General features: G+C 38.8%; 3 protein-coding genes across 4 annotated transcripts in view; 1 reads left to right on the forward strand and 2 right to left on the reverse strand.

The window, feature by feature from the left end:
- Positions 1–15,087, reverse strand: part of LOC111328799 (C-myc promoter-binding protein) — a 35,274-nt gene extending 20,187 nt beyond the window's left edge. Inside the window, exons 1-12 of one of the 2 annotated variants that reach the window (XM_088758692.1) lie at positions 14,929–15,084; positions 12,992–13,032; positions 11,769–12,083; positions 8,752–8,938; positions 8,327–8,383; positions 4,235–4,304; positions 3,211–3,380; positions 2,328–2,423; positions 1,617–1,759; positions 1,250–1,316; positions 817–875; positions 56–200 (exon numbers count right to left, since the gene is read on the reverse strand). In XM_088758692.1, the coding sequence (XP_088614818.1) occupies positions 56–200; positions 817–875; positions 1,250–1,316; positions 1,617–1,759; positions 2,328–2,423; positions 3,211–3,380; positions 4,235–4,304; positions 8,327–8,383; positions 8,752–8,938; positions 11,769–12,079 (1,305 nt within the window). In that variant the 5' untranslated portion in view covers positions 12,080–12,083; positions 12,992–13,032; positions 14,929–15,084. Of the gene's footprint in view, positions 1–55; positions 201–816; positions 876–1,249; positions 1,317–1,616; positions 1,760–2,327; positions 2,424–3,210; positions 3,381–4,234; positions 4,305–8,326; positions 8,384–8,751; positions 8,939–11,768; positions 12,084–12,991; positions 13,033–14,928 lie in introns of both variants that reach the window. The other variant, XM_022933311.2, reaches the window with a different exon arrangement.
- Positions 15,088–15,198: 111 nt separating this feature from the next.
- On the forward strand, positions 15,199–19,770 carry LOC111328821 (protein fem-1 homolog B). The gene has a single exon (XM_022933332.2). The coding sequence runs from the start codon at positions 15,355–15,357 to the stop codon at positions 17,368–17,370; it is 2,016 nt and encodes a 671-aa protein (XP_022789067.2). The 5' UTR covers positions 15,199–15,354; the 3' UTR covers positions 17,371–19,770.
- A 5,797-nt stretch (positions 19,771–25,567) lies between these two features.
- On the reverse strand, positions 25,568–27,079 carry LOC148733560 (uncharacterized). The gene has a single exon (XM_088758702.1). It carries the CDS (start codon positions 26,827–26,829, stop codon positions 26,158–26,160), a length of 672 nt encoding a protein of 223 aa, XP_088614828.1. The 5' UTR covers positions 26,830–27,079; the 3' UTR covers positions 25,568–26,157.
- Between the last annotated feature and the right edge of the window lie 73 nt (positions 27,080–27,152).

Below are 27,152 nucleotides of genomic sequence, written 5' to 3' on the forward strand. Positions count from 1 at the left end.
TTGAAAGGAGTATAATTTATATAATGAGGCAGGTTATACAATAATCACAGCTTACTGTTGTAATTGCCTCAGCAATACTTGTCATCAGAGGTGGTCGCAGAGAGTGGATCAGAATTTTGTGTTCAGTGAGAACAAGATAGAACAACAGCATGGCATTGTCTGAATGCAGGTAACGAAGCATAGCTATGTAAGATGCACCACTGAAATGAACAATTTAAAGTACCGGGAACATCAACTAAGAACACAAACATGCACTTTAAAAAATATCTAAGAATAACCCTGAATGTCTCCTATCACCAGTAGACATATTGCCTGTACTGTTCTAGACATTTTCCTACGGTGCTGACTAGCAGAATTATTTTATAATTATAACAACCATATATGATTTTCATATATTTGCAAACGTCGACTCGTCACTTCACAGGCTTATTACGAACCAACATTATATGACCAGCTCCCAGTTGGCTAATGTTAACTCAGTAATTTGGTAATATCACCTAAGTTGAAATTGTAAATTGGCTACCATAAAGAGTTAAAAAGATGCTTAAGTGACCACTTTCTCACTGGGTACTAAAAACAGTACAAATACCAAAATGTTATCACCATAATACTAATTCTGCGACTTCACTGACATTTTGTCATCAGAGCAACATCCCAACAGTGTACATACTTGTATCACAGCATTGTTGATATAAGCATTGAATTATATATAATATTATTCTACCCCTTTGCAAATATTTTAGTGGTAAAGACAATTAAGTCAAGAAAGATTAGGTCAGCTTTGATGAAAATCTCAGTAATTCTTATCCATATTACCTGACTGGCAAAGGAGTGTGAGAGAGCTGGCTGATTTCAAATGGATCATACATGCTTGTCTATAGAAACAAAGTAAAAAATATTCATTGAATATTTTAACTGACAGTTAAAATTTTGGTACAGGAAACAAGTCATGTCTGGTCCTCTGAATTACATCACTCTGCTCTTTGGGGTTTTGCAATTTTTACGAGTAATTTATTTCCACATCTTGCAATTAGGAGTTCCTTGCCTAGAAAGAAAAAAATTGTTTGCCTGCTGGTTGATCTTAACCCATGCAAAGGGGGATGGGGTGGGGGGGGGGGGGACCTGGTAGTTGTTGCTGCCTATTTGCTTGCCCATTTATTGATCATGTCTGCTGATTTAACTAATTAAGAGGTAAAGGTACAGAATAATGCTGAAAACAAAGACCATTGGACATTAACTGATAAAATACCTGCACAAGAATTCTTGGTCTTTGAGGAGAAGGAAAAGGAACATCAAGCATCAAAATTGCAATATACCTAAATGACAAAGAAATATACACCAGTCAGTCACTTTGTATCCTTAATGCGTTGAATTTAAGTATTCAAAATTAATTTTAAGAGAGCAAAGAAATTATTCATATTTTAATGCACTACTGCATATTAATTGATAAAAGTAATATATATGCAACTGGCATAATGTTATTTTCATCAATCGCACTTTCATTCACTTCCATAATTAATTCAAACATCCCTTGATTTCCACTGTAACACTTAACACCACAGAATTTACTAATTACAGTATTATGTCCAATGAATTGCAAAAGTATTCTGAGATACCTTTCAATGGGGAGTGGCTGTGCTGATAGAGAAATTCTATACAACTGGGACAGGAACTTTTTGAAAGCTTCAAAAAATGGCCAGTGTGACAACACACACATGCACTTGTTCGTATGAGCAACTCTCTTCCCTTCTTCTGAATTCTGGAAACAGCAAACAGTGAGTAGATCTAGTTTAACTTGGAATGCTTGATCAAGGAGTTCATCTATGATTGCAGATAGAAGAATTATCTGCCTTCCATGCAGAATTCCTCTACTAACTTTCAATGGCCTTTCATTTAGAAAGGGAGGATTATTTTCCTACAACTTTCAACCATTCTCTTAACACTGTATTTCTTAGAGGTAACCTCCACTGGATGAACAAATCATTGTGAAATCATAAAAAATAAAGTTAAAATTTGTTGTCATACATGTAACAGGGAATAAAGGATTGTGAGCAAGAAAAATCAAAACAGTTATTGGCTGTTTTCAAACTAGAATTCTAACCTATAATATTGATTTAAAACTACAACGTGACAGGTGTGGTTTTTCTATAGCTTTCTACTGATACCTCTAACTCAGAAGCACCCATGGAATTCAGTGCAGCATTTTCTCAAGACCTTACAGTCCTTTCATGATTAAGACATTATGGTGTCTGGTTTGAATTAATTACATTTATTAACATTATTTTAAGCTCAGTGAAAGCTAGCCCCTAAAAAAGCTCAACTCTTACTTCATCATCATCATCCAGCTTTAAAGCTTTTTTTCTTGCCTCTGTTAGTTGCTCCTCAGGAAGCAGTTCAAAGAATGTCACCGCTGCTCCATAAATCTTAAATGAAATAAAATTTCATATCTTTATAGTAATTATCAATCCTCGTGGCTAATTTACTGATTATAATTGCTGTGCACATTCCACAAATTACAGCAAATTGGAGTAAAAGGGTGAACTCTTTAACTTCCAGAAGTGATTAACCTGTAACTTCTCCCTATAATATCCATACATGATCCAGCAAACAGGTAATGAGAATACTCAAACTAATCAGGTAGAAGTTGATACCTTGATTGAACACCAAATTCTCGTAACCAATTTACAAGGAAATGTGTAGCAGCTAGAGGGGAGGGAGAATCCATAATCAGATATTAGGAGTGAAAGAGTTCATTTTTGTTGATGAAATACACAGCGGCTGACAGGGAAAATTATTAAGTTATCCCTATTACTGCCAAGATCTCAATAGTAATTCTCCTTATTGTCTGCTGTATATAATTCTTATAACAATAGTTCAGAGAATTTGGTACTGGATCAACTAGTTATCCCTTAATTGATGTTTTTCTGTATTCCCATTGCTTGTCTGCTTGATAATGTATTGATATGGTAAGGAGAAATTCTGTCTTGGTCACAAATGGGAACTCATGAGAGAGTTAAAGGTTTCTCTAGCAACGACATGTTTGCCTTGTGTTTTTTATAATTCTTTAAAATGTAATCCTGATGAAACTGAAATAAGCTTACAGCTCAAATCCTTAACCTGAAAAATTCCCTTTCTTGCTATTTCCCTTGGGGCATTTTTCAAAATTCACCCTTGTTCCAGATATTCCAGAAAATTGCTAAAACAACAAACCTTTTGTCCTGAAGCACCTGTGAGTACAAATGTGGAGAAAGAGGGAAGGGGATATTGCGAGTTTTCTGGCCAGCACTCAATAATTGCTCCTTGAGGAAGACAAAACATTGGGATTGTATCTGGAAGAGGAAAACCTTCATAGTCTTCCACAGGGAATCGACTGAGAACCTCTGAAAGATAATGATGAAACAAACACTTTTTTCAAGACAAGTACAACATGGAATTGCACTCAATTGTCTCAAAAAGTGGTTCTATCTGGACTGGGAAAAGCTTCATTTGGGAGGTGTCTAGTTAATCATAGCAGAAGTTTAATCATCATCATCATCTTTATTTGCCCTTTTTTAACAATTAAAAATAGTTAATTACAGAAGGCAAGGAGACCCAATAAGCCACCAGGCTTATGGGAGAGCCACCTCACTCACAATAATAAATTAAGTAAAGAAAAAGTGCTGCGAATGTGCGGCTTGGCCAATTCAGTGATTATTTAAGTAAAAACTCTTGCAATTTCGCTTTAAAGCTGAGAAAGTTTGACGAACGAATGACTGAAATAGGGAGAGAGTTCCAAATTCTAGGACCTTGGTAAAGAATTGTAAACTGCTTGACATTTGTACGGCACAAATGCGTTCGATAATTACTGGCTGTTCTGGTACCATAGTTGTGAATTTGGCTATTCCTTACAAAAAGATAGAGAAGCAAAGGAGGGCAATAAGTTATTTTTGAAATAAAACATAAATTTAGCGATTTCAAACATATTGACTTGGAAAATATCTAAAATTCCTAGTTTGGTGAATAAAGGGGCAGAGTGGTCCATTTCCAGTCAATTAACTACATTTCCAGTCAATTTTCCCTAAAACAGGTTCCATCTGGACTAGGTAAAGTGCCTCAAGCTTCATTTGGAAGGTGTCCAGTTCATCATAGCAAATTTGTAAATGAAGTTATCAAACAGAAGCATTTGAATAGCAGTGACAAACTAAATTAAGTTTCCAGTTTTGGGAGGTGAGCCATGAAGTGCATGCACTGTTACCTGCAGGGTACATGATGGAGCGCGGTCTTGCTAATGACTTTCTGTAACAAAGATACACATCAGATCCCACCTAAAAAATAATTTTGAAATAAATTATTATGAATATCAAATATCTCAGTAAGTAGCATTCATGTAAAATTGTACATCTCTCAGTGAACATATGTGACCTCTCACGCGAAAACGTACACTAACGGCTATCCGTTCAAACGGCAAAACGCACGGCTAGTGAACGGATGACAAACGGATGGCCAAGGTGATTGAAACGGCTAACATGAACGGCTGAACGGCCGAAGAAAAATTTTGAACGGCTCAAAGTGAACAGCTGAACGGCTGAAAAAAATTTTTGAACGGTCCAAAGTGAACGGCTGAACGGCTGTTGAAAATTTTTGAACGGCTCACGGCTCACGGTAAACAGCTGAGGAAAAGTTTTGAACGGCTGACAGTGAACGGCTGAACGGCTGTAGAAAAATTTTGAACGGCTGACGGTGAACGGCCGAACAGCTGTGGCAAATTTTTGAACGGTTGAGCGAGTAAAGATGATAATCATTTTAAATCAACGACCAGATTACTTTGACACAGAGCAAAGAAAACAAACATTCAATTTTCAGCTGAATATCGACTTTGTGGTTGCGTTTCCGACATTAACTCAGAACCCGTTTTTTAAAGTTCAAAATCAAACATTCCTGTGCACATTTCTCGTTAAATATCTACCAGTAACAAAGATACAGAGAACTAAGGTTATTTTAGGTGGACGAAACCATCTCTTTGCGTCAATAAGAACGAGCGGTGTCTACACTTGTCAAAGCATAAAATTCGCCTCAAGCGAAATTTGCATAACGCACGGTGGTGTTTGATATTTTGCAAAAGGTAACACAACGTTCAGTTCAGCCAATCAACTTCCACTCTAAAGCGCGTTGTCTTGACAACTACATGGAATTTAAAACTTGCTAGAACTCCTCATCAAATCACCAAAATGGATGAAGGCGATCAAGTTGAGTTATTAATTGACAAAGAGGAAATCGTGGGGAAAGTGAAACAGTTTCTTCAAGCTGGATGCGGATGTTCTCAGGGCATTAAAGGTGGTCATTGTTCTCAACAATTCTCGGAAGCAGCTGTACTTGTAAATTTGAATAACTGTATGGAACTATCACATGGCGAACTCGACTTAGTCATACTGGCCAACATCCAAGCATTCAACTTTGTTGCCCGTATCATAACACCTTGGCGCTTCATTGAAGAGATATTTTTGGACGTGACCTTTCGCGTAAATGAAGCAGTTGCTTTCTTACATGAAATAAAAACAAGCCTGAAACACCGAAGCAAAGTGTAATCTCTGGGGGAGTAATTAGGCCAAAGGACTACATGGCTATTTATACACGGCGGCAAACGTGAGCGAGAAACAAATTGTAGGAGGAGATTGCACACTTAACTGACTGACGGATTGTACAGCGGTTATTTTTGAGCGCTCGCGAAAAAAACCTTCGTTTCAAGAGTTCATGCCAGCATGGATCGAGAGCGTGAAATCCTAAATTACATCTGCAATGAATGCCTCGATTTATTGGAGGTACTAAAGGAAACTGAAATCAAACTGCAAGAGACAGCTGCAGCTTTACCAGAAGGACACGATTTGTCTTCTGTTATGGAGAATTATCGTTCTGTTGTTGTAAGTGTCGAGAACATGCTGAAGGGACTAGATGAATTGGAGGAGAAAGTAAAATCGACACTTTTGTGACTGCTGTTCTTAGAGCAATCTATCAAACAACGGCTCTTTTAGGGGCCACCAAACACAGTAAAGTTGTGACCAACTGAACAAGACTGACACCTTGTTTTTGAAATTTCATTTAGTCTTGACTAGCAAATTTGATCGGTAAATCTCATCAAGGAAACAGCCGTAATTTCAAGAATTTCTTACTTTTGACTAATTTATTTACTGCAATGTTTTGAGAGAACTTCGCAAGCTCTGAGAGCCGTGCAATCAAATTGAAAGAAAACAACAGGAAATTTCACTAAAAAGAGTTAGCTTTCTTAAAGGAAGTGGCATGGTTGGTACCAAACACTGTTGTTGGCGTGAGTGTAAGACAGACTCAAGATGTGCCGATAAAAGGCAAAAATCAATCAAAGAGTTAGAGGAATAGGGGAAGAAAGTATTCATTCCTTTCCCAAAACCTTTGCGAGACTTGGCAAAGTGTAAGCGTTGGCTAGTGGCTTGCTCACGTTCATCGGTAAAAGGCCTAAATGCCCAGAAACCCTACAATATAGGCCGAGGGCCAAAATAACACCGGACAATGATTTTAATCAAGGCTTTACAAAGGCACGCAGAAGTAAATCAAATCCGTTAGAACACGGAGCAAGAAAAAGTAAATGCGATTATGCGCTTCCATTAACGTGAAATCGGTCGTTTTAAGACTGAAATAAAGAGAAGAAAGCGACCCGCAACAGCTACAACACTGAACCTTAAGAACTGATGTACGATCGAATCAACGCGCGCAGCACAAGCTGAAAACACTCAAGATGATGTAACAATCGATACAGTTAAAAATAAATTGCTATAAACTTCCAGGAACAGATTGCTCATTTCAGTTGACGGCTGAAATTTCCGATAAGGAAACAACATTCCAGGACACCCACATCTACAAAGTCGAACAATTCGAAAAAGACACAGTCCTTGATGTGTGTACTCATTTTAAACAGCATTTCGGAATATGCACTTTAGTTCCTGTCACCCACAAGGTGTTAAAAAAAATCTTATTTAACCCATTAACGTCCAGTGCGCCCGTATGCGCCCATGGGGACCCACACCCTTTCTACGCCCTGTGACGTCATCAATTTTAACTCTGGAGCACGAATTCGAGCATGTACTTGAACGGGTTGAAAATATCTTGCAGACGATACCAGAATGAGCGCAATTGAGTGGAGGAGATTGGAGAAATAGCCAAAAAACCGTGTCACTTTGACTGGAAAATCTGCACGAAGATCGTGTTTCACTACCCACCTGCCTTTCCGAGCATGTGCTTTGAAAATAATGAGTAGTTTCTGAAAAATCTCTACACCAAAATGAAGCCTACTCAATTTCCAGCAAGTGAGGAGAAACTTTAGGCAAGGAGAGGGGAAAAAAAGGGCAGGAGAAAGAGAGAAAAGTAGAAGTCGTAAGTGGGGCGTGACTTTTCAAGCCAAAAACTATGTCGAAATTTTGCTCTCTGCGCGTGCCCGAGATTTTCAGGCCGCCATTTTGCATTTGGATCGAAAGGCCGTCGAGTGCACGAGCTGTCAAGTGGTTTTTGGTAAGTTCGAGCTTTTAAAACCCCAACAGTGACCCGAAATCTGCTGGACTAGCTTCAAAACACAGTTTTCCACAAAAGCTGTGGCCGTTAATGGGTTAAGGGGAGGCCCCCAGACCTCTCAGAACAAACTCTTCTCAAAAAATATTACAAGAGAAAATTGCAAACTTCAAAGCATGTCTGCTATAGAACTTGTTTATGCGGCTAAGCATTTTTCTGAACTGATGAACAACAGTTGAGAATTTTTCTCAACGGACGGCCGAAACCCCAGCCGTGCGAAATGAGGAATTTTAATTACTTTTCCCAAGGGGTAACCGGCTGAACCAATAATTATTAGTTTTTTGGAACGGATAACACCAGCAGTATGAACGGATGCAAATTTTTTTGAACGGATAACACAAGCCGTGCGAACGGATGCAATTTTTTTTTGAACGGATAACCCAAGCCGTGCGAACGGATACTATATTTTTTTGAACGGATGACCCAAGCCGTGCGAACGGATGCTAATTTTTTTGAACGGATAACCCAAGCCGCGGGAACGGATGCTATATTTTTTTGAACGGATAACCCAAGACGTGCGAACGGATGCTATTTTCTTTTGCACGGGTAACCCTGGCCGTGCGAACGGATGCAAATTTTTTTGAACGGTTAGTGAATGGCAAGTGAATGGCAAGTGAACTGCAAAACGCCTTCAAACGGATAGCCGTTAGTGTACGTTTTCGCGTGAGAGGTCACATATATACATCTGTGATGTCACAAGCCAGAATCAAGCACTATCAAAGAAAAAAAAAAAAAAAAGGAAAAGAAAACCTACCATGCCCTTGTTTAGATTCCTGTCAATCAAGCAAAATGCATGTGGTGGTTTTTCGTTCTAAAGGAAAACAATGACAATTCAGTATAACATAATCTTTACTTCAAAAATTACTCAAATGGAACCATGGGGTAGACCCTAATTTTTCTCTTCTCACCAATTACCCACTGTCTCTTGCTGACATGCCTGCAATCCTTTGTGTTGTTTTAAGTTATTTATTACTCAATAAAGGCACAGGGGAATGACATGTCACAGCTCATGACAATGGAGAGGAATGTGGGTGGGTTAGCAAAAGAAATTGGGCGTGGCAGGAAAACAAATTTTTTTCAGTACATTAACTTCGGTACCCCTACATCAAAAGCATTCTATTTATTAAGTAATAAATTAAGCATCTTGAACCATTTAATTTTCATTTCATTTACAAATACCTTGCTTGCTATGATAACACAAATCTCTGTAACAGCCAGTGAGGAGTGAGCCATTCTGTGGGGTGCTCGGCGATAAGTGATGAATGTTCTATTTCCACCATTGTTGACATTAGCCGATTTTCCTGTTTCAGTACACGTCACAAAGTCACATCCTGCCATTAAGCGCTCTTTTCCTTCATAAAGGACTCTGCAATCACATAATGGCCCATACACAGAGTTTTGTTGCTCACTAAAATAACTCAAACCTAATCTAGCAAACTTTTGAGCAAGACCCTTATTGTAAGAACACGATAAGATTTGATAGTTCTGATGAAATGCAAATCATCCAGACCAAAACAAATGCAGTGCAATGTACTGATTCCTAGGCTACAATCACAAAGGCTCATGACATTTGAAGATCAGATAAAAAATTTACGAGTTAGATCCATTATTTTTCAAGGTAACATTCTCCACTGGATCTCTCAGGGTTGCTGGCTGGGCCTGCAGACATTACTTAAAAAAACCATGAACACTGTAGAAATTTAACTATCAAACAAAATTCTGGCTGGAAGAGAGAATCAAGCCAGGTAACTGGCTCTAGAATGGGTGGTATTAAAGGGTATTAACAATTTTAAAGTGGACAATTCCTTATTCCTTTGGTCTATTGACCGAAATCAGCACATGGAGTGAGCTGTTCGATTATGTTGTCCTTCTACCAGACAAGCGACTAGAATCACTTGCATGTTTGACTCAGGTATTGCTTGACTGTATTTTGCCTCTATATGTGACCCTCCATAGGACTTTAAAGCTAAAGGTGATAGCACGCTCACAACACGCTGACACAACACGCTTAGTGTGTCCTACAACACGGATTACGCATAGATTTAACAAAGAAGAGCACACTTGTTTTGTTTTGCAAGATTTAACGCACTAAATCTTTTGTTTCTCTCAGTGTGCAATCGGTAGCACGCTCATATAGCTGTGCGATCGATAGCACACTTAGTGTGCGATCGATGGCATGCTTAGTGTGCGATCGATGGCGTGCCCCATATGAAAATTCTAGGCGAGACACCAGCCATAAATAATATGCTAATCAGCGAGAATCAAACATGACAAGTCATGGTGATGATTCAGCTGACACAAGCGAGACAAACAAACAAGAATTGAGAAGGAACACAGCGAGACATGTGTGCCACCGAGCATGTCTGATCAGGCCATATTCATACCCTCCCTTTCAAAAATTTATGGCCAGACACGAGAGAGATTCAAGTCAGACAACAGTCCCCCTCTCAAAACCAGCAAGAATCTAGCAACAAGTGTTTTTCTCACTAAGGAACGCTCGCAAAACCAAACACAGCTTATGTTTATTCCCAGCCCTAAGACACTCAAAACTTTCTGTGACATTTTAGCGTCGTGGAATACTTGGAAATGAGGGCTGAGAGTTTGGAAAAGCTTAATCTTAATTTGGCGAGAGAAACTACAAAGACAACAGAAAATTTGTAGAAGCCCATAGTCTGTTTATATAAATACTTGTGACTTTCGCTTGCAGCAGCGTGTTTTTACAGGTTTCAAAGTACCATTCAAATTCATTAGAGTAAAATCTGCGTGAACACTGGAACTGAATTTTGACAAAGCTGGCGCTTGGCATGGTGTGCTCGTGTTTACTTTGAGCAAATAACGCTTTTGGTCTTTGGTCATCATGCTACTCACCCGCTCAAAAAATATTCCCCAAACTTTACCACGCGAGATTTGTTTTACATTTGTCTGAGAAAATATATCTACAACCCAATACACAAGATTTGAAACAGTCAATGTTTATGACCGAGAAAAAGATCGAAAACAGCAAAGCACACCGTCGGGTATTGTAAATCCAACTAAAGACTACTTCAAAGAAACTGTGAAAAGCAATGAGTAACGTTGACTTTGAAGCTGAATCTCATCGTCTTTTATGCTCAAAAAATGGCGATCAATGGTGTATGTCAGAAGGTTGAAATAAAATCAATAAGCTTATGCTTGACAACAAGCAGAATCGACTATTATTCGTCAGTAGGCTCATTCAAGAATGGTAAGTAACTATGCATCTATATTCATTTTAACCACTTCAGCCAGTCGTTTTTTAAAGTTCTTTTGACACGGCGGACACACTAGCCTGATTGTTGTGTGCAATCTTGCACGCTAAGTGCGTTGTGTCATCTTGCACACTAAGTGTGTTATGTCATCTCGCATGGTAGCTTTTGTTTTCAAAGGTTAATACACTTTTATGTTCAACTGCTCACGCCACATTGTTCAACAGCTCACACTTTATTTGTTTTAGTGTGTTCTATGAAACAAAAGATTTTGCTAATGAAGTGTGCTCTTGGACACACTTTAAGCGTGCTAAAACTGATTTCCTTTGTTCTAAAGTGGAAGCACGTTGTGAGCGTGCTACCACCTTCAGCCTCAAAGTCCAATGGAGGGTCACATATATACAAAGAGGTAATATCACTATCTTAATTCTTCACCCCCCTAACATCAGTATGCCAATTTTCTATACTAGACAGAGAATTTTTCACTATCAAAGGTTTTTTCCTGGTGATCATTTTCTTTATTCTCACAAACTTAATCCTTGATTCAGAGGTAATACTGTGTGGAGAAATTAAATGCTGGTCACTCCTGGAAGGTAAATGAATCTAGTTTAGAAATCATGAGTGCCTGTTGGAAAGAAGGGCACCGGATTGTGTTGTGCGGGAGGTCAAGGGTTCAAGCCTTGGCCGGACCAATACTCATGGTCTTAAAATAAGTGAGGAGAAATTGCTACCTTTCTATAATCAAGAAATGGATAGATATTCTAGTCTTCTCAGATAAGGACGAATAAACCGTGCAAAGACCCCGTCTCCTGCAGGGTTAGGGGCAGGAGCAGTTAATTTCCCACGCAAGAGATTACTATGTCATGGATGTCCTCCCCTGGGGTGGGATAGGTGGGAATTGGCCCTGAAAAGCCCCCATGGGGAGTGGTCAACTAACCTATGTATGTCAGTATGTATGTATGAATTTCTTACCCAATATCAGTCAGTGGAGGTTTGTCTGTTCCTCTACGAACACAGAGGTAACATGATGGCTGTCTTATGGAGCCATGATTGAGATCAGCAGGAAATCCAGCAGGGGTTTTGTCAATACAAGTGTATCCCTTGGGGGGTCTTTCTCCTAAACTCTTGAATATCACAGTAACATCTGTGATTGGTTCCGAAATATGCCTGTCATCATCCAAGTGTATAGCATTCTGAGTTGACTTGCCATTACCAAGGCCAGCTACTACAAAGTAGTCACCTACTCTCTGAGGTTTATCAGGGTCAACCATACTCTGAGACATTATCCTGGAAATAAAAAACATTAATAAATGACTTGTACTAAGTGAAATAAACAATTATAATGTTGGGAGACATCATTTTCAAATCATATTTATTCTTTTAAGTTTGAAGCTGCAGCCTACAACCTATAGAACCTCAAATACTTTTGCATGATCTACACTTTTTCAACAGGACTTCACATGACTTTTTAATTTTTTTTTTTTGTGTGTGTGTTTCTTTCTGATTTGAAGTCACCTAAATAAAAATGCCTCGTTAAAACTGTGACAATTACCCAATACCCTTAAGTTTGTGATCTTTTCTGTTAAAATCAACAGTCAGACAGATTGATTATCAGCCAATCTAAATTCAAATAATTCTTGTGAAGAACACCTTTATCATAGTCCGCATCCTCTCTGGAAGTTTATAGGATCACATTTGTTGATAAATTTGCGCATTGTCATTACAAATGGCTGGACCTGTCATGGTTAACAATGTTTTTTTAAATGCAATATTAAATCATATCTTTCAACACCAGGTGTGTGTGCCATCATTGTGGTTAAGAAAGAGATAATGGGTTAATACAAAACAAAGGTCAAGTTTGAACTTCCTGTTGACTTTCAAGTACATGAGATATCTAATCACATTTCTCGCAAAAAACCTTCATAAAGTAAGGCTGTGCTCTAAGGAAAATTGAATGGAGCCCAGTGCTCTGAAACTGTGAAATCCAGGGTGCCCAGCAAATGCTTTGAATGAAAAAGCTTAAATTTCCGAGTCACCCAAGAGCAAAAGACTTAGTATTAGGCGCTGGGGGCCACTGGGCGCTGTTAGAGCACAGCCTTGATAAAGTTGCAGAAATAAAGACTGACATGTATTAACATGTATGTCTTTATAACTTGCTATACCATTGACATCAATTCCACTTAAAATTCTCTGACCTATCTTGTCCAACAGATGAAGTTCTTTGTTAAGTTTTTTTCTGGAAAAAAGGTTAAAGTTTGGTTTTGGCTCCTAACAATGATAATTATAAGCACGTGTATATCAGTTTCAGATCTAACATTACATAACAATCTTTGTTTGATTTTTGACCGCTTCGCCTCTTCATTAAATTCTCCAGGAATTTTACACACAACAACAGCTATTGGTCAAGCTGTTACTCATTCATTTATCAAACTATTAATCACTTCACCGCTAAATTTGAAGATCATGTAATTCAACTGCAAAATTGGATTGTTTTAGGTTTGATTCGTCTTAAGAATGGGGCAGAAGGGGATCAGAAATTCACTTCATCACAGGTTTGTAACAAATAATTATACATATAACAAGGTAAATTATACCACCAAAGATGAACAAATTTTGGTAATCCTTCCCTGTTTTGCTAGAGCAAACGTTATTAAATTGAGATGGGCAAATTCAGCAATTTTAATGTCATGAAGCTAAAAATTGATGATTAAGGAAAAAAATTTTTTCTAATGTTGATTAGATGGTACATGACTACTCACTGATTTATACCCACATAGATGGATATTTTGAATGAGTCCAAAAGCTCATTCAAATTAAAGGACATAACACTCACACAAAGTTCTTAACTGACACAGAGGGAAGTAAATTTTAATATGAATTTATAACTGAGTGATTTTTGTTTGAAGACATTTTGCAACCCCCTCAAGAAAATTTTATGCTCTGGTGCAGAAGTCAAGAAACATGAATGCAAATATATTCAAAAAGCTTTTTGTCCACACATGGCTAAAATTCAACCCTTAAATCAAATCTATTCCAAGCACTTCAGTGTAAAAAGCACTAAAAAGGGGGAAAAAAAACTATTTTTTTTTTTAAGCGCGGTCATATGTCTCTCTTAAACCGTAAATACTTGTGATTAGCATAATAAGAGTTTCATTTTAAGACATGCTGTCTTGGCATATAACAATTAAATGAAGACAAAACATTTTGACATCAAAACTACACCGAAAATTGCATTTCATTAATCTTCCACGAAAACACTCGATCAAGACGACGGAATCTTAAAAATGGTAGAGAGGCATTTTGTGACCGAATACCTCCTGGTGCGCAAAAAACTGGTTGCAATCTACCAACGGAAATCACATGTCATTACCAACTAGGATGTATCTTACATTACAATATTCCGTCCTCTTTCGTTTTCACCTTGTTAGGAGTTTCAGAATCGAGAAAGCAAAAGTACGTATCTAACGCATAACCCTCCTACATCTTACGATTTCAACGACGAAAGGTCGAAAATATGAACACAAAGCCAAAAAAAAAAAAAGGCAGTATATCACAGGCTGAGCGAAAAACGCTCCAGATCCCTTTTTGAAATCTAGCGCTCCAAGAGCGGTAGGCGAAAAAGAACCAAACTTTAAATAAGCTTAAGCTTGTAAAACAAATCCAAAAATCACTTCTATCTCACTTTACCATGTATAAAGTTTTTTTATCTTAGTTCGAGGTGAACATTTTAAAAATATTTCAACGACTTCCCCTTACAGTTTCACTTTGAAGTCTCAAAACGATGACGGAACATTTAGCCGGCTTTACCTGTGTTGGCGTAACAAACGTTTGCCACAACACAGTAATAACAAATTTAGTAATACAGTGTTCGAAAAATTACACACAGATCAATTACTTCTTTAGATCGAGTTCATTGGGTTCATCCAATATCATCTCCCTTGGAATTTCGCATACAGCTATCTGGCATAAGTTTTTCAATGTTCCTTTTCATTGACAAAAACCACATTTCAGGCTCAATGAAATGAAAAAGAACAAAAGTACACATCGCTTTTAAACGAAAATAAACTGTCCGCCGTACGAGAAACGTGGTTGCCTTAAGTTTCAAATCCTTTTCAAATACTGAGAAAAGTACCTTCACTTTGTATCAAGGAATAAATCTTCGTCTCTAAAACTTTGCTCCATATCGTCTGCGGCAGTTTCATCCTCAAAAGAGGCGAGTTTCACGACGTAAAAAGTCCGTCGGAATAAGCCACGAGGAGCAAAGATCCGACGGAACAACAAATCTAACTAGAGCGAGGCTACCAAGTATTCTAAACTCTTGCTTTTCCTCTAGAGTAGAGAGGGTATTTTAGTACACTCAGTAGGGTAGGCTGGGTGGTTTTTTTTTTTTTAGTCACATGGTAGGCATATCGTCTTGTTGGTGGGAGTGTTTGAATAATTTAGTTCACTGATGAGTTGGAACATTCAAGGTACTGGTAAGCTAGGAGTGACACTTTGAAGAATCTCTGTGAAGAGGAATCTTTACCCCTCCTTTTGAAAATTATTCTTGAAGTGTAAAATGATCAGTTTGGAATTCTCGAACCACATTAAGACCTTCGATTACAAGAGTCAAAGAAGTGACTTAGAGCGCGAGGCGATTGAAAAGGTAATTGCAGGTGAATCGCTGTTACCTCTGTTTGAGAGGCACCAATTATCCCTTGAAGAGCAAAGAAAGCTTCTGAAGACTAAACTTGCTTATCCACACAAAGGCGAGGAAAGCAGTCTGTTTTTGCTTTCTATCGCGTGCGGTCACGTGGACTTAGCCAGAAGCCTCATCGAAGAACGGGTAGTCGATATCGAGGAGCGAGGGACGGTACTAGTAGGAGTGTACAAGAATGGAGGGTTTGGCTACGAAGTGGGCGAGGACGTAACCCCTTTATGGTGTGCTGCTGCCTGGTGTAAGTTTGAACTTGTGAAACTTCTAACAAAACATGGTGCAAATATTAATCACAGATCAAAGGTCGGTTCTAGCCCTCTTCTTGTGGCTTGTCGGTACTTCCACTCTAACAGAGCACGACAAGTGCTTCTGGGGAAACCTGATATGCCCTTGCAACTTGATCTTGTCAAATTTCTTCTGGAAAGTGGAGCAAATCTGAATGAGGCTGGTCACCAGGGTGACACTCCTTTAACTGCAGCTGCCTTGTCGGGATTTAAAGACCCATCCCTTGTGGCTTATCTTCTGGAAAAGGGTGCTGATCCAAATGCTAGGAATGTTCATGGCTTCACTGCTCTGCACTTAGCTGCACACAAGGGTTGCTTAGAATCAGTAAAGGTGCTGATTAAAAATGGAGCACAGCTGGGAGCTGGTGATACCGGAGGAATCACACCTCTTCAACTAGCATGCTGTGAATGTCATGATGATGTTGTAGAATGGATAATTTCGCTTCCAGACTGTAGCAGAGAGAAGAAGATTGATGCTTTGGAGCTTCTTGGTGCCTCCCATGTAACTTCCATTGATGTTGACAATATCGAGTATCCAAGTGAAGGACAAGATGAAGAAGAGGATGGAGATGACACAGAATCAATTCAGCATGGATATAATCTGCTGCTAAGAGCAATGAAGGAGTGCTTGAAGCCACCCACTTACATTGTAAAGCAGGTTTTGACACCTCCTCTTGCTGTATATAACAATCACATAGAAAGTCAAAGCCTTGAAGAACTGGAGGCATTTTCTACTCAACACGAGGTCATTCAAATGGAAGGTTTTATCACCAGGGACAGAATTCTTGGTGCTCTGCACTCACCTGAAATTCTACGGCCACTCTTCAACAAAGGTATTGTTTTATCCCACAAAGGGGAACTTGAAGTGGCAGCCAACTTCTACAGCCATGCATTATCATTCAAACTTGTGTCTTCTGATGAAAGTAAAGAAATCTTGCGAAGACTTCTTGATCTCTTTGCGAGCATGATTGAAAAGGGCACACAGCTGAAGATTGCCAACCTTGAGCCAGTAAATCAGTACATTTTAGCTTGGCTCAAAATCCTGACCCAGCAGAGAGAAAAAGAGCATCTTTCTCATTTTGAACAGCAAGAGCTGAAATGGGCTTTTGACCGCAACTTGCTTCTGGTGTTTAATTTCATTTGCATCGTGGTTAATATCAGTGTTAACTCAGCTGAAGAAGCCAAGAAGAAACAAGAGATGATCAAAACAGTGGTGGATCTCAAGATACAGAATTCTCAGGGCTCTGATATGTTTCATCTAGCTGTCTGGGATTCAGTCATAGAAGTCCACAACAAAGTATGCTTAAAAGAAATCTTCAAAGTGCCTAACAAGAAAGTACTTGAGATTTTGCTACAAAATGGTTCAAACATAAATTCACAAGATCATGCAGGAAATACCCCTCTTCATGTTCTTATGTCAGTCGATCCAAACCTTGCCATTGTTCCATTGGATTTCAAAGAAAATGGAGGAAAGGAATATATCAAGTGGTTTGTCCAAAATGGCGCAAAGATAGATTTGAAGAACTCAGCAGGAGATTGGCCAGTTGATGTAGCAGTATCTGAAATTGCAAAAGAATTTCTGAAACTTTTGTGAACTATAAATAACTGTGACCAAATATTGATCGCAATTAATTTAAGCTGTAAATTGAAATAATGTTCCACTCAACCCTATTTAACCTTTTCATTCCTAGGAGTGTTCAATTGGGTATCTCTCATAACAACATGAACACATTATCATGCCGAAAGGTGATTGCAAACAGGAAAAAGTCAACTACAACAATTAATAATGGTTGATTTATCAACAAATTCCTAAAGGTCAAATTATTGGAAATGTTTAAAAGACAGTAAGGAGAGTCATTATTCAGATCTTGTGAGTTTTAGGGTTTGAATTGCAATTTAGCTTTAATTTTAATAATAATAATAATAATAATGAACGTTCTTAATACGCATTTAAGAATCTCAATGCGCTTACAATAATTTTTACTAAGGTTGAGATCGGACGTCAGCATTATCAGGCGCCTCTGGCAGCCGCTTTAGTCCATGTAACGACCTCACCTTTTCCCACCCATCCCACCCCAGGGGAGGACATCCATCACACAGTAATCTCGTGCGTGGGAAATTAACGTCTCCTACCCCTAACCCTGCAGGAGACGGGACCTCCATTTATTCGTCCCTATCCGAGAAGACTAGAATATCTAACCATTTCTTGATGTTGAGAAAGGAAGCATATTCTTCTCAGTTAATTTTAAGACCCTGAGTGTTGGTCCGGCCGGTATTGAACTCTCGACCTCCCGCACAGCAGTCCGGCGCTCTCCCAATTGAGCTAACCAGGCGGCGGTTAATTTTAATTTGCTATTCTAAAAAATATGGTGTGTGATATTTTTATAGTAGAAAGAATCATTATTTACAGTACGAGTATGTATACTCAGTGCCACTAAGGGTTTTTATTATGTGCTGTTGATAAGAGAGGTGTAGTAGGGATTGCTAGCACCCAAAGATAAAGGAGACAGCATCAAAGTTAATAGAATAGGGGATATATATTAACCATAACTAAATAATATTAAAGTGCACCTAAACCCAAAAATATTTTTTCCCTTAAAGAAATATGCTTATTTTTTGGAGTATTTCTGTGCAAAAATTTTTTAATTTGCTCAAATCTTTAATTTTCTGTGCCCAGTCAAAATACGAAAAATCGGCCGCCATCTTGCCCCACGGCCGAGTTTAAAGAGGAATGGCTCTAGCGGGTAATGTGACGTCAAATCGAGAGCACGAAAGTCTGCGTTTCACACATTTTCACTTGTTTGGGAAGGTTGTCGTCGATATTGTCTGAAATATGCCGACTAGGTGTGTTGTATGAGGAATGTATGAGGCGCGATACCCTCTTGTAAATTTCACATGTTGCTACATCCTCCTACAACACATTTAGTCGGCATATTTTCGGACAATATCGACTACAACCTTCCCAAACTGAAGTGAAAATGTATGAACTGCAGACTTTCGTGTTCTCGATTTGACGTCACATTACTCGCTAGAGCCATTCCTCTTTAAACGCGGTCGTGGGGCAAGATGGCGGCCGATTTTCCGTATTTTGACTGGGCACAGAAAATTGAAGATTTGAGCAAATAAAAAATTTTTTGCACAGAAGCACTCCAAAAAATACACTTATTTCGTTAAGCGGAAAAAAATTTTGGGGTTAAGGTGCACTTTAACCTTCCATGTGATGGATAATAGATTCTGAAGTTTTTAAAATGTTTGCCAGTAGAGGCATTGATGTAAGTTCAGAACAGGAGGCTGGTCCTATATCACCACCAAGAAGGTTTGGTGATGTGATAATTATTCTGCAGCAACCTGTCAGAAACCTAGTACTTTCAGAGTTCATGTTGTGTAACAGTTATTCTATGAGAACGTGCCAAATATGAGATGATAAATGGTGGATGAAGTGCTTAATGCCAAGGTGGTTATAATAATCTTATATTTGGCAAGCCTGAGAATAACAATTAATTTCTACATGTAAAAGTGCACACACAAAAGTAACTCATTTCCTATTAGTTCTGTGTTTTTTTGTTCGTTTTGTTTTTTTTTTTTTTTACATGTAGTTGTAAGCTGTGAAGCAAACTGAATTTTTTCTGCCATTACTTCACAGCTCTCACACAAAAATCTTTTTCTCACTTCACTGACAAATTCATAGACCATAGTTGTCAGAGCTAGGTCATGAGCTTGGAGCTGAGTTACAAGCTCATAACATGGTTCCAGTCAAATGGCTAGAAATTCAATGATAGTATTCCAGTTAGCAGGGCCATAAAGCCAGAGCTTGTTGATAGTCATGGATAAGTATTCAAGCAAGGACATTTTTGTAATCTTTAGTTAGGTTTTTTGCAACATTTCATGAAATACATTGCTTCTATATTTCATATCAATAGTGCATATAATAATTGATAATAATAATGATAATAATAATGACAATCATGACTTGATATTTAAAGTGGGAATCTTATATGTGAATATTCTCATTTATTACATCGCTCGCAGTGCCCTTGGGCAAGATGAAACGAAACCTGCGTTCTGACTGCCTACCCAAGCGGGCAACATAGGTCCATGGGCCCATGCTGCTCGCTCAGGATTGCCCACATTGATCCCGCGCATGAAAAACTTAGAATTATAACTAAGTTCGTAATCCTTGGACAATTTCGGCGATGGAAACGCGAAAAGTGGCAGAGGACAGTCAAAACAAAGAAAACAGAAACGACTCTCGTTAGTTTGTTGTGCTACAAACACAGTTGGCTTTCTTTCCCGACTCTCGAAGTCAACACGTAATTCTTGAGAATGCGAAATATTTTTGCAACAAAATAAATCCTTTGTTAACCAAGCTTGTTCGGTCAAGATAGCTGGATATTAGCCTCATTCTTTTTTTCGCATTTTTGTGGACCTCGACTTCGTCTCGGCCATAAATATGCGAAAAAAGAACTCGGCCAATATCCAGCCATCTTGACGTCACGCTTTGTTAATGACGCTTGTATGCGCTAAGCAAGTCAAGAAGCACAGTGAAAGGTAGTCTGGAAAAGCCGGAATCCGGAACTCTGCCGGAATATTTCAACGTCTGTTTTTAAATTCAAAACGACTCCGATGATTTTCCGAAGAGTGTACGAGCTCCGAATATACTCCGATGATTAACCGAAAACTATCCGAGGGTCTCTGAAGTTACCCGGAAATCCTCGGGGAACAATCGAACCCCCAGCTTCATTTGTTTTTTATCGACTTTTTTTTAATTCATCTTTTGTTTATTTTTAATTATTAACTTATCTATTTTTTAACGGCCGTGAAACTAAATAATAAACCGCAAATCATTCGTCAAATTATAGTTAATATGGTCAGCGTCCCTTTAATCGGATCTCGATTATTCATTAAAGGGGTGCAAAGAAAATATAACAATGCCTTAGTCTGCCATTTATTCAATTACAATTCCGGGAAAGCACTGCTTAACGAAAGCGATAAGCTCTTCCGTCAAAATACAAATAGCTTCTTCGTCGTCAGAAATATTTATTTTTTCGTATCTACAATTCAATTCTTCGCTTGCGCGATGCGAGAAAACCTGTTTAACCGGTACTCTACAATACAAGTACCGCGTGATATTTGTACTCGTCTATGGCGCTATTTGTACTCTACGAAGTGTAGTTGGATAATAAATAAACTTGTATTAGGAAAGTGAAAAGATATGTATGGATTTTGGATATCACCCAATCCTTTACCTTAAATGGTGTCTTAAATTGAAAAGGCAGACTTTCTCATGCTTACGTTTTTCCATTTGTTGTATTTTTGTGTCCATGCTGTTTTTACTTCAGTTTCAATTTCAGGGTTTTAAAACACTCCTTTACCTGAAGCATTCGTGAATCTAGCCGCCCCCCCTGCCCCGCCCCGCCCTGCCCCGCCCCGCCCTGCCCCTGACTGCTTGAGGATTCGAACCTCAAGCAGTCAGCCAAATAAATTGATCCCAGCCGGGTGGAGAGTTTCGTGCGCTCCACTCGGTGCTTGTTTATTTTCGCGTCCCGAGGGGAGGCGCAACGCAGATTGCCCATAGTTCGGTCACACCCTCTGGTACCTCGGCAATGATAAGCTCGTATCGGTTTTTTTTTTGTTTTTGATTTTTTTCTTTCTCTTTTTGATACGAGCTTTGAGCAGTTAAATAGGCCTCAAACCCGGAGGCCAGACAAGTCGGTTGTCGGCTGTAACCACCAGAGGACTGTGTCTATATCAAGTGGGGATTGTATTTGCTCTTTTCTGCGGCACCCTTGGCATTCAAAGTCCAAGGAATACAAAAACTTGTCACTGGGTTGGAGAGTGACTCCTTTCGAAATAAATTAAAGAGTAAGTTGTTGGAGAAACAGTACTACTAAAATTTCACTTTTTGCAATTTCGCTCTTTAGCTTTCTACCAGCTAAGCAAAAAAGAAATGGGTTGACTTTTAGTGAGGATTCAAACCTCAAATTGTTTTCAATTTTGCTCTCAAGCTTTCTAACAGCTGAGTAGAAAAGAAGAAATGGGTCGACTTTTGTGAGGATTCAAACCTCACTCTTCTTCAATTCTACATCAAATGCCCTACCGTACCAGCTGAGCAGAAGAAAAATACTTGTTCAACACTTTTGAGCCGGGATTCCAACCTCATATCAACCCATCTTGTGTTCATATGCTTTGTCAGCTGACCCTTAAAAAGCTCGTGAAATTGTTTTTCTTATTCCCCACTAAGTATGATATTATGTTTGCTTTGTGAGTGTTTCATCTTAACAGGGAAACATTTTAAAAGATGACGTGTGTATCCACGGCGTGGTTATTGACAAGGGCGCAGTCTAAAACTCACAATATCTATACACCATAGGTTTGTCAACATCAAAGCATTTTAAAGTTATGATGTCTTACATCCTGGCTTATTAACAAAGAAGTAGTTTAAAGTTGCGGTGTCTACATCACGTGTTTATAGGCGAGGAAGCAGTTTTAAAGTTACGGGGCTACACATTACGTTTTTGTCGACGAAGAAACAGTTTTAAAGTTGCGTTGTCAACACATCACGTGGTTAGCTACGAGAAAGCAATTTTAAAGTTACGGTGCATGTGTCTGCGTCGTATATTTGCCGAAGAGGATGCTGTTAAAGTTGTGGGCAGTTTATATTGCGAGCGTTTTTTTTTTCTTTTTTACACGAAAGCATTTTTAAAAGTCGTGTCCATACGTATTGTGTGCTTGTCAAAAGGAAAACGAAAAGTATTTGAATATAGGGGCATGCTTGACAAAATTAAACGATAAATAGATAAATTTGTAAATTCATTAAGAAAAGCAGATAAAAATAAATGAACAGTAAAATGAAGAAAACAAAAAATAAACTGATAAAATAAACTCCATCCCTACCCATCCCTAAAGACTCCACATATTGTGCATACGTTTTATGAATTGAATCTCAGTTGTCCACTTTCCTTTAGTGTTCACGTTATGATGATTCTTTTATCACTGAATGAGCGAGGTTGCAAAGAAAATAATAGTCAGTAGTTTTTTTTCCGGCCAACGACTAAGTGCTCCTACAAATATTCTGGAATTTTGAATTAAGATCTCGAAACTCGGACGTTCTATTTCGGAGTTAGAGCTTTTATTTCTGAATGGACTCCTCGTTTTGTTTCCGGCCAACGACTAAGTACTCCTACAAATATTCTGGAATGAATTAAGATCTCGAAATTCGGACCTTCTATTTCGGAGTTAGAGCTTTTATTTCCGAATCGACTTCTCATTTTTCACTTTCGACATTCGACTTACGACTTTCGACCTCCGACTTCCGAATTCAGGATTTCGATTTCCGACTTCCAACTTCCGACTTCCGACTTCCGATCTCCGACTTCCTATTTCCGATTTCCGACTTCCGACTTCCGGCCTCTGACCTCTGTTTTCCGACTTTCCAAGTTGCTTGTATACATCCGACTTCTGACTGGGAACTTTTGACATCTGACTAACACCATCCGATTGCCATATTACGGCTTTCGTCTTCAAAGTTCGATTTTAGCTAAGCTATCTCTTTTTTCCAGTGTTCAACGTTTTCTTACTCTTAAGGTCAAACTGTCTTATTTAGACAGGAGAGTATGACTTCATTTGGTGGGGGAATGGGGACTATTTTATCACTACTTATTCATGGTATCAAGATAAGAGGGTTCTTCAGCTGGTTTAAAGAGAGGTTCATGTCCAGCAGTAACTGATAGGTACAAGGGAAATCATACACGATTACCTTCACACTCCAGATTTTTACACACCGTTTATTTTCTCGTATTTAATATACGAAATATTCTTTTGACCCGGAGATATCAGATGCGAGTCAATTTCCCACTCAACCAATTTAAATTAAACTGAAGTTATACTAAAAATAACAGAACTGAAGAAATGATACACATAAAAAGCCATAAAAAGATATATTGTAAGAAAAGAACAAGTAAAATGAGACGTTCATTGTAAAAGAGAAAAAAAAAAAAGGTAGCAACGTTCTTGATAATACATACACCTTTGCCATAATGGCGGCGGCCGAGTGAAGACTAAAACTAGTGCATAGGGACGAGGCCACCCGGGCATGGATTTGTGCACTTGTGAGCGCTTGTCAAAAAGTTTCTGGCACAATTTGTTAATTTATTAATCCAAAAAGCTTTATTTCTCAAAGAATCGACTACTAATATAGCTAAGGCTCAAGTTAATATGTACAATGCCATGCCACTGCTATGTTCCTTCATGGACTACTAGGGGATATCGCGACGTAAACGGTTAATAAATATGCTACTTCAAGTTTCCCAAAGAAAAACTCGCGAGAAAGCAATGGCTTCATGCAATCCGTCGAGAGGAAGGCCGAAGCTTCAAAATATTGGACTCAACCATGGTCTGCTCGCACCATTTTAAAATGGAAGACTTGAAGAAAAGTATTGCGGGTAAAATATGCTTTCAAACCAATGCTGTACTTCGCCGCGCAAAAGGAAGCCTCCACCTCAAAGATTCACTAGTAAAGCAACTACTCATCAATCATCCAGGGCTTTATTCATGGTGTGCACACTCGGAAAGCAGCGTAAATGATAAATCGAATGAACAGCTAGAGAGTCAGATTACAGCTGTAGAATCTAATGAAAAGAATGTCGAAAATGAGGCAAAGAGAAAAGATATCGAAACTCAGACCGATTTGATCGAGTCGAAGGATGCATGCATTCAGAGTGATCAGAGTTTTGGCGCGCTTGTGAAACAGTATGAAATGAGAATAGAAGAGCTCTGAAGAGAAATAGAAAGCATTTCAAAGAATAATGAATGTTTAAAAAGTAGACTTTTTTCTATTGAAAGATTTTCGCGCCGACAATTCTGCTGTGTCCTGCTACACTTCGTTTCCTAACAACGCTGTTTTAATGGAAATCTACCATTATCTAGACCCCAGAACGTGTTATATGATTGTTTAATTCCGCTCTGGTAAACAGAGGCATCTTCTGAAGTGAGTAGCTCCACATACTAGATTCCTGAGGGAACTTGACGGGAACATGTCGTTTAGGGGTGGAGTGTGAACTTGTGTTGTTTGCCGAGCGTAGTTGTTTTCGTTTAGAATAAAGATTATAGGGATCAGGATCAATGATGTTTTATCTTTTCCGCTCTTGATGTATTAAAGGACCCTAAAGTATAAGAAATGAGGTCAATTTAAGTGCAAGTAATCACAATTGACAATTTCCTCAAGCAATCAAAACACCTCGAAGTACGCATCTTGGGCTCGAAACTAGCCTTTTCACAAGCTCTGCTTTTGTCTTTAAACATTTCGCTGGGTCACCTCTGCCCTTCAACCATAGTCTCAAGTCCTCAGTCTTGAATTGTGAGAGATTTCTATCTCCTAAGGAAGCTTCAGGAATGTCATTTTCGGTTAAAAAGCTCGAGGAACTGTGAGAGTTTGTGTTCGCGTCGCCATGTGTTGCCCGGGTGGCCTCGCTTTCGTGAAATTATTCATAACAAGTCTCAGACCTCCATCGGATTTTCCGCCATTATGGCAAAGGAGTATTGGGAAGAGCAAGAGGATCATATATGAGGCTGTGGCCAGTTGCCGATACTGATCCACGATTTTGATAATTAGTTTTAAATTAATGGATCATCAAAAGAAGTAATTCGATGATCTCATTAAAAGGTATCATTACGATGTTCTCGAGCTGACCGACTTACTGACTCTCGCTCAAAGGTGCAGGGAGGATTTTTTCCAAGAAATGTGGTTATTAGTTTTTTTCACGATCGAGGGACAAAACTAAAACAATCACATGTTCTTTGTTACAGTCAGTAATTTTTATGACCGCCCAACTGCAAAACCCCTGCCATACACATTTCTGTAAGAATACCCCAAGTCGCTCTTTGTTAACGAAACCAGTGTAGTACGTGTAAGCTCTGGCGGAAACTAGAGCCAGAGAAACGGCTCTAATTTAATTTGTGTTCGAAAGAAGCACACGCCTAGTCACAGAAGAGTTACCAGTCAACTGTTTCGTCATTCGAAGGCGCCAAAGACCATGACATACCGTGTTGCTTTGCGCAAGTGCATAATTATATACAACAGAATCGGTTTAGACTGCTATTAATCAATAGAAGGAACAACATGTTGAGTACCGATGGATATTTGAAAAGGAAAATTCCAGTTCCATGGGTAAACCAACATCCTGTGCTTGCTTTTGCTTGCATAAGGTCATAGTCTGATTGGGCATAATGAAAAATTAATATAAGGTATCAAAGAATGAAAGCCAAGACGCTCTATTGTTGCCACGTAGAGCCCAAAAGTGGGTATGAATACTTTTACCATCAATCGTGCTCCCTTCAGGTTTATCTTGCAATAATGTACCACAAACAAGACCTGTGGCTCAATTCATTCAATTAACTCTCGTTTTTGTTCTTCTAAGATCCTATTTAGTGCTACCAAGTCCTTAGCCATAGCAACACATTCGCTCTTCAATCCCTGTAGTTCATTCTTCATTTCCGCTGATAAGTTGTGCGAAACACGTCTTATGTGTTCAGCCTCATTCACAATCGCTTCCAAGCTTCTCTTTGAAGCTCGAAGATCATGGTCACCACTAACGGTTTTTGCTTCTTCATCCGACGACATTAAACGAGAGGTTTCAATCAAACTTGCAGTAATATCATCTTTAAGCTCCTGTAATTCAACGATTGCCCGACGAGCTCGTCTGGTATTAACGCCGTGAAGGTATTCCATGGCGACATCCAGGGCGTCGAGAACAATCTGCAACTGTTTCCTCCACTTTGCAAAAGAACGGAGATTGTCTCCTCTTGATGCTTTCTCTTGTCTCGTTCTCTTTGTTTTCGAAGACTCTCGGCCACATTTGTAAGCACTGCTTCGTGCACTTTCTTCGATTAATTTAAGCTTGGTCGCAAGTTTATCCCGTTGTCGGAGTTCGCTTTCTCGATTTCTATGGTGATAAAGTAATAAGTCGTTTGTTTGGTCAAGCCTTCTGTGTAAATTTTCTATTTGAAAGTAAACAGAATCTCGAGCTGGCATGCAAAACCCACATTCAAATGCCATGATTATTTTCGCAGAGCAGATGAAGACGGTTTCGATGGAAGCAAAAGTGTCCAGTGTTGCAGGTGTTAAACTCCAATCTTATCATTAGTCATTCATTCAGGTGCTTCACAATTCCTTAGGCAGTAGTTAGGAGAATTTGGATGGATATCAAAATTACAGCCATATGCTGACCAGTTTGCATATTCTCATATAACCTATTTGCCGGATAGCAACTTGATTTTGTCAGGAGAAGTTATATAACCGCTTTTAAATTCTGAGACTCAAGGGGTTAACCGCAATTAATGCTAATGATTGGTTGTTAGGTTTCAGTAGCGAATGAAAAC

This window comes from Stylophora pistillata, chromosome 4, assembly GCF_964205215.1.
Source record: "Stylophora pistillata chromosome 4, jaStyPist1.2, whole genome shotgun sequence".
Taxonomy (NCBI): domain Eukaryota; kingdom Metazoa; phylum Cnidaria; class Anthozoa; order Scleractinia; family Pocilloporidae; genus Stylophora; species Stylophora pistillata.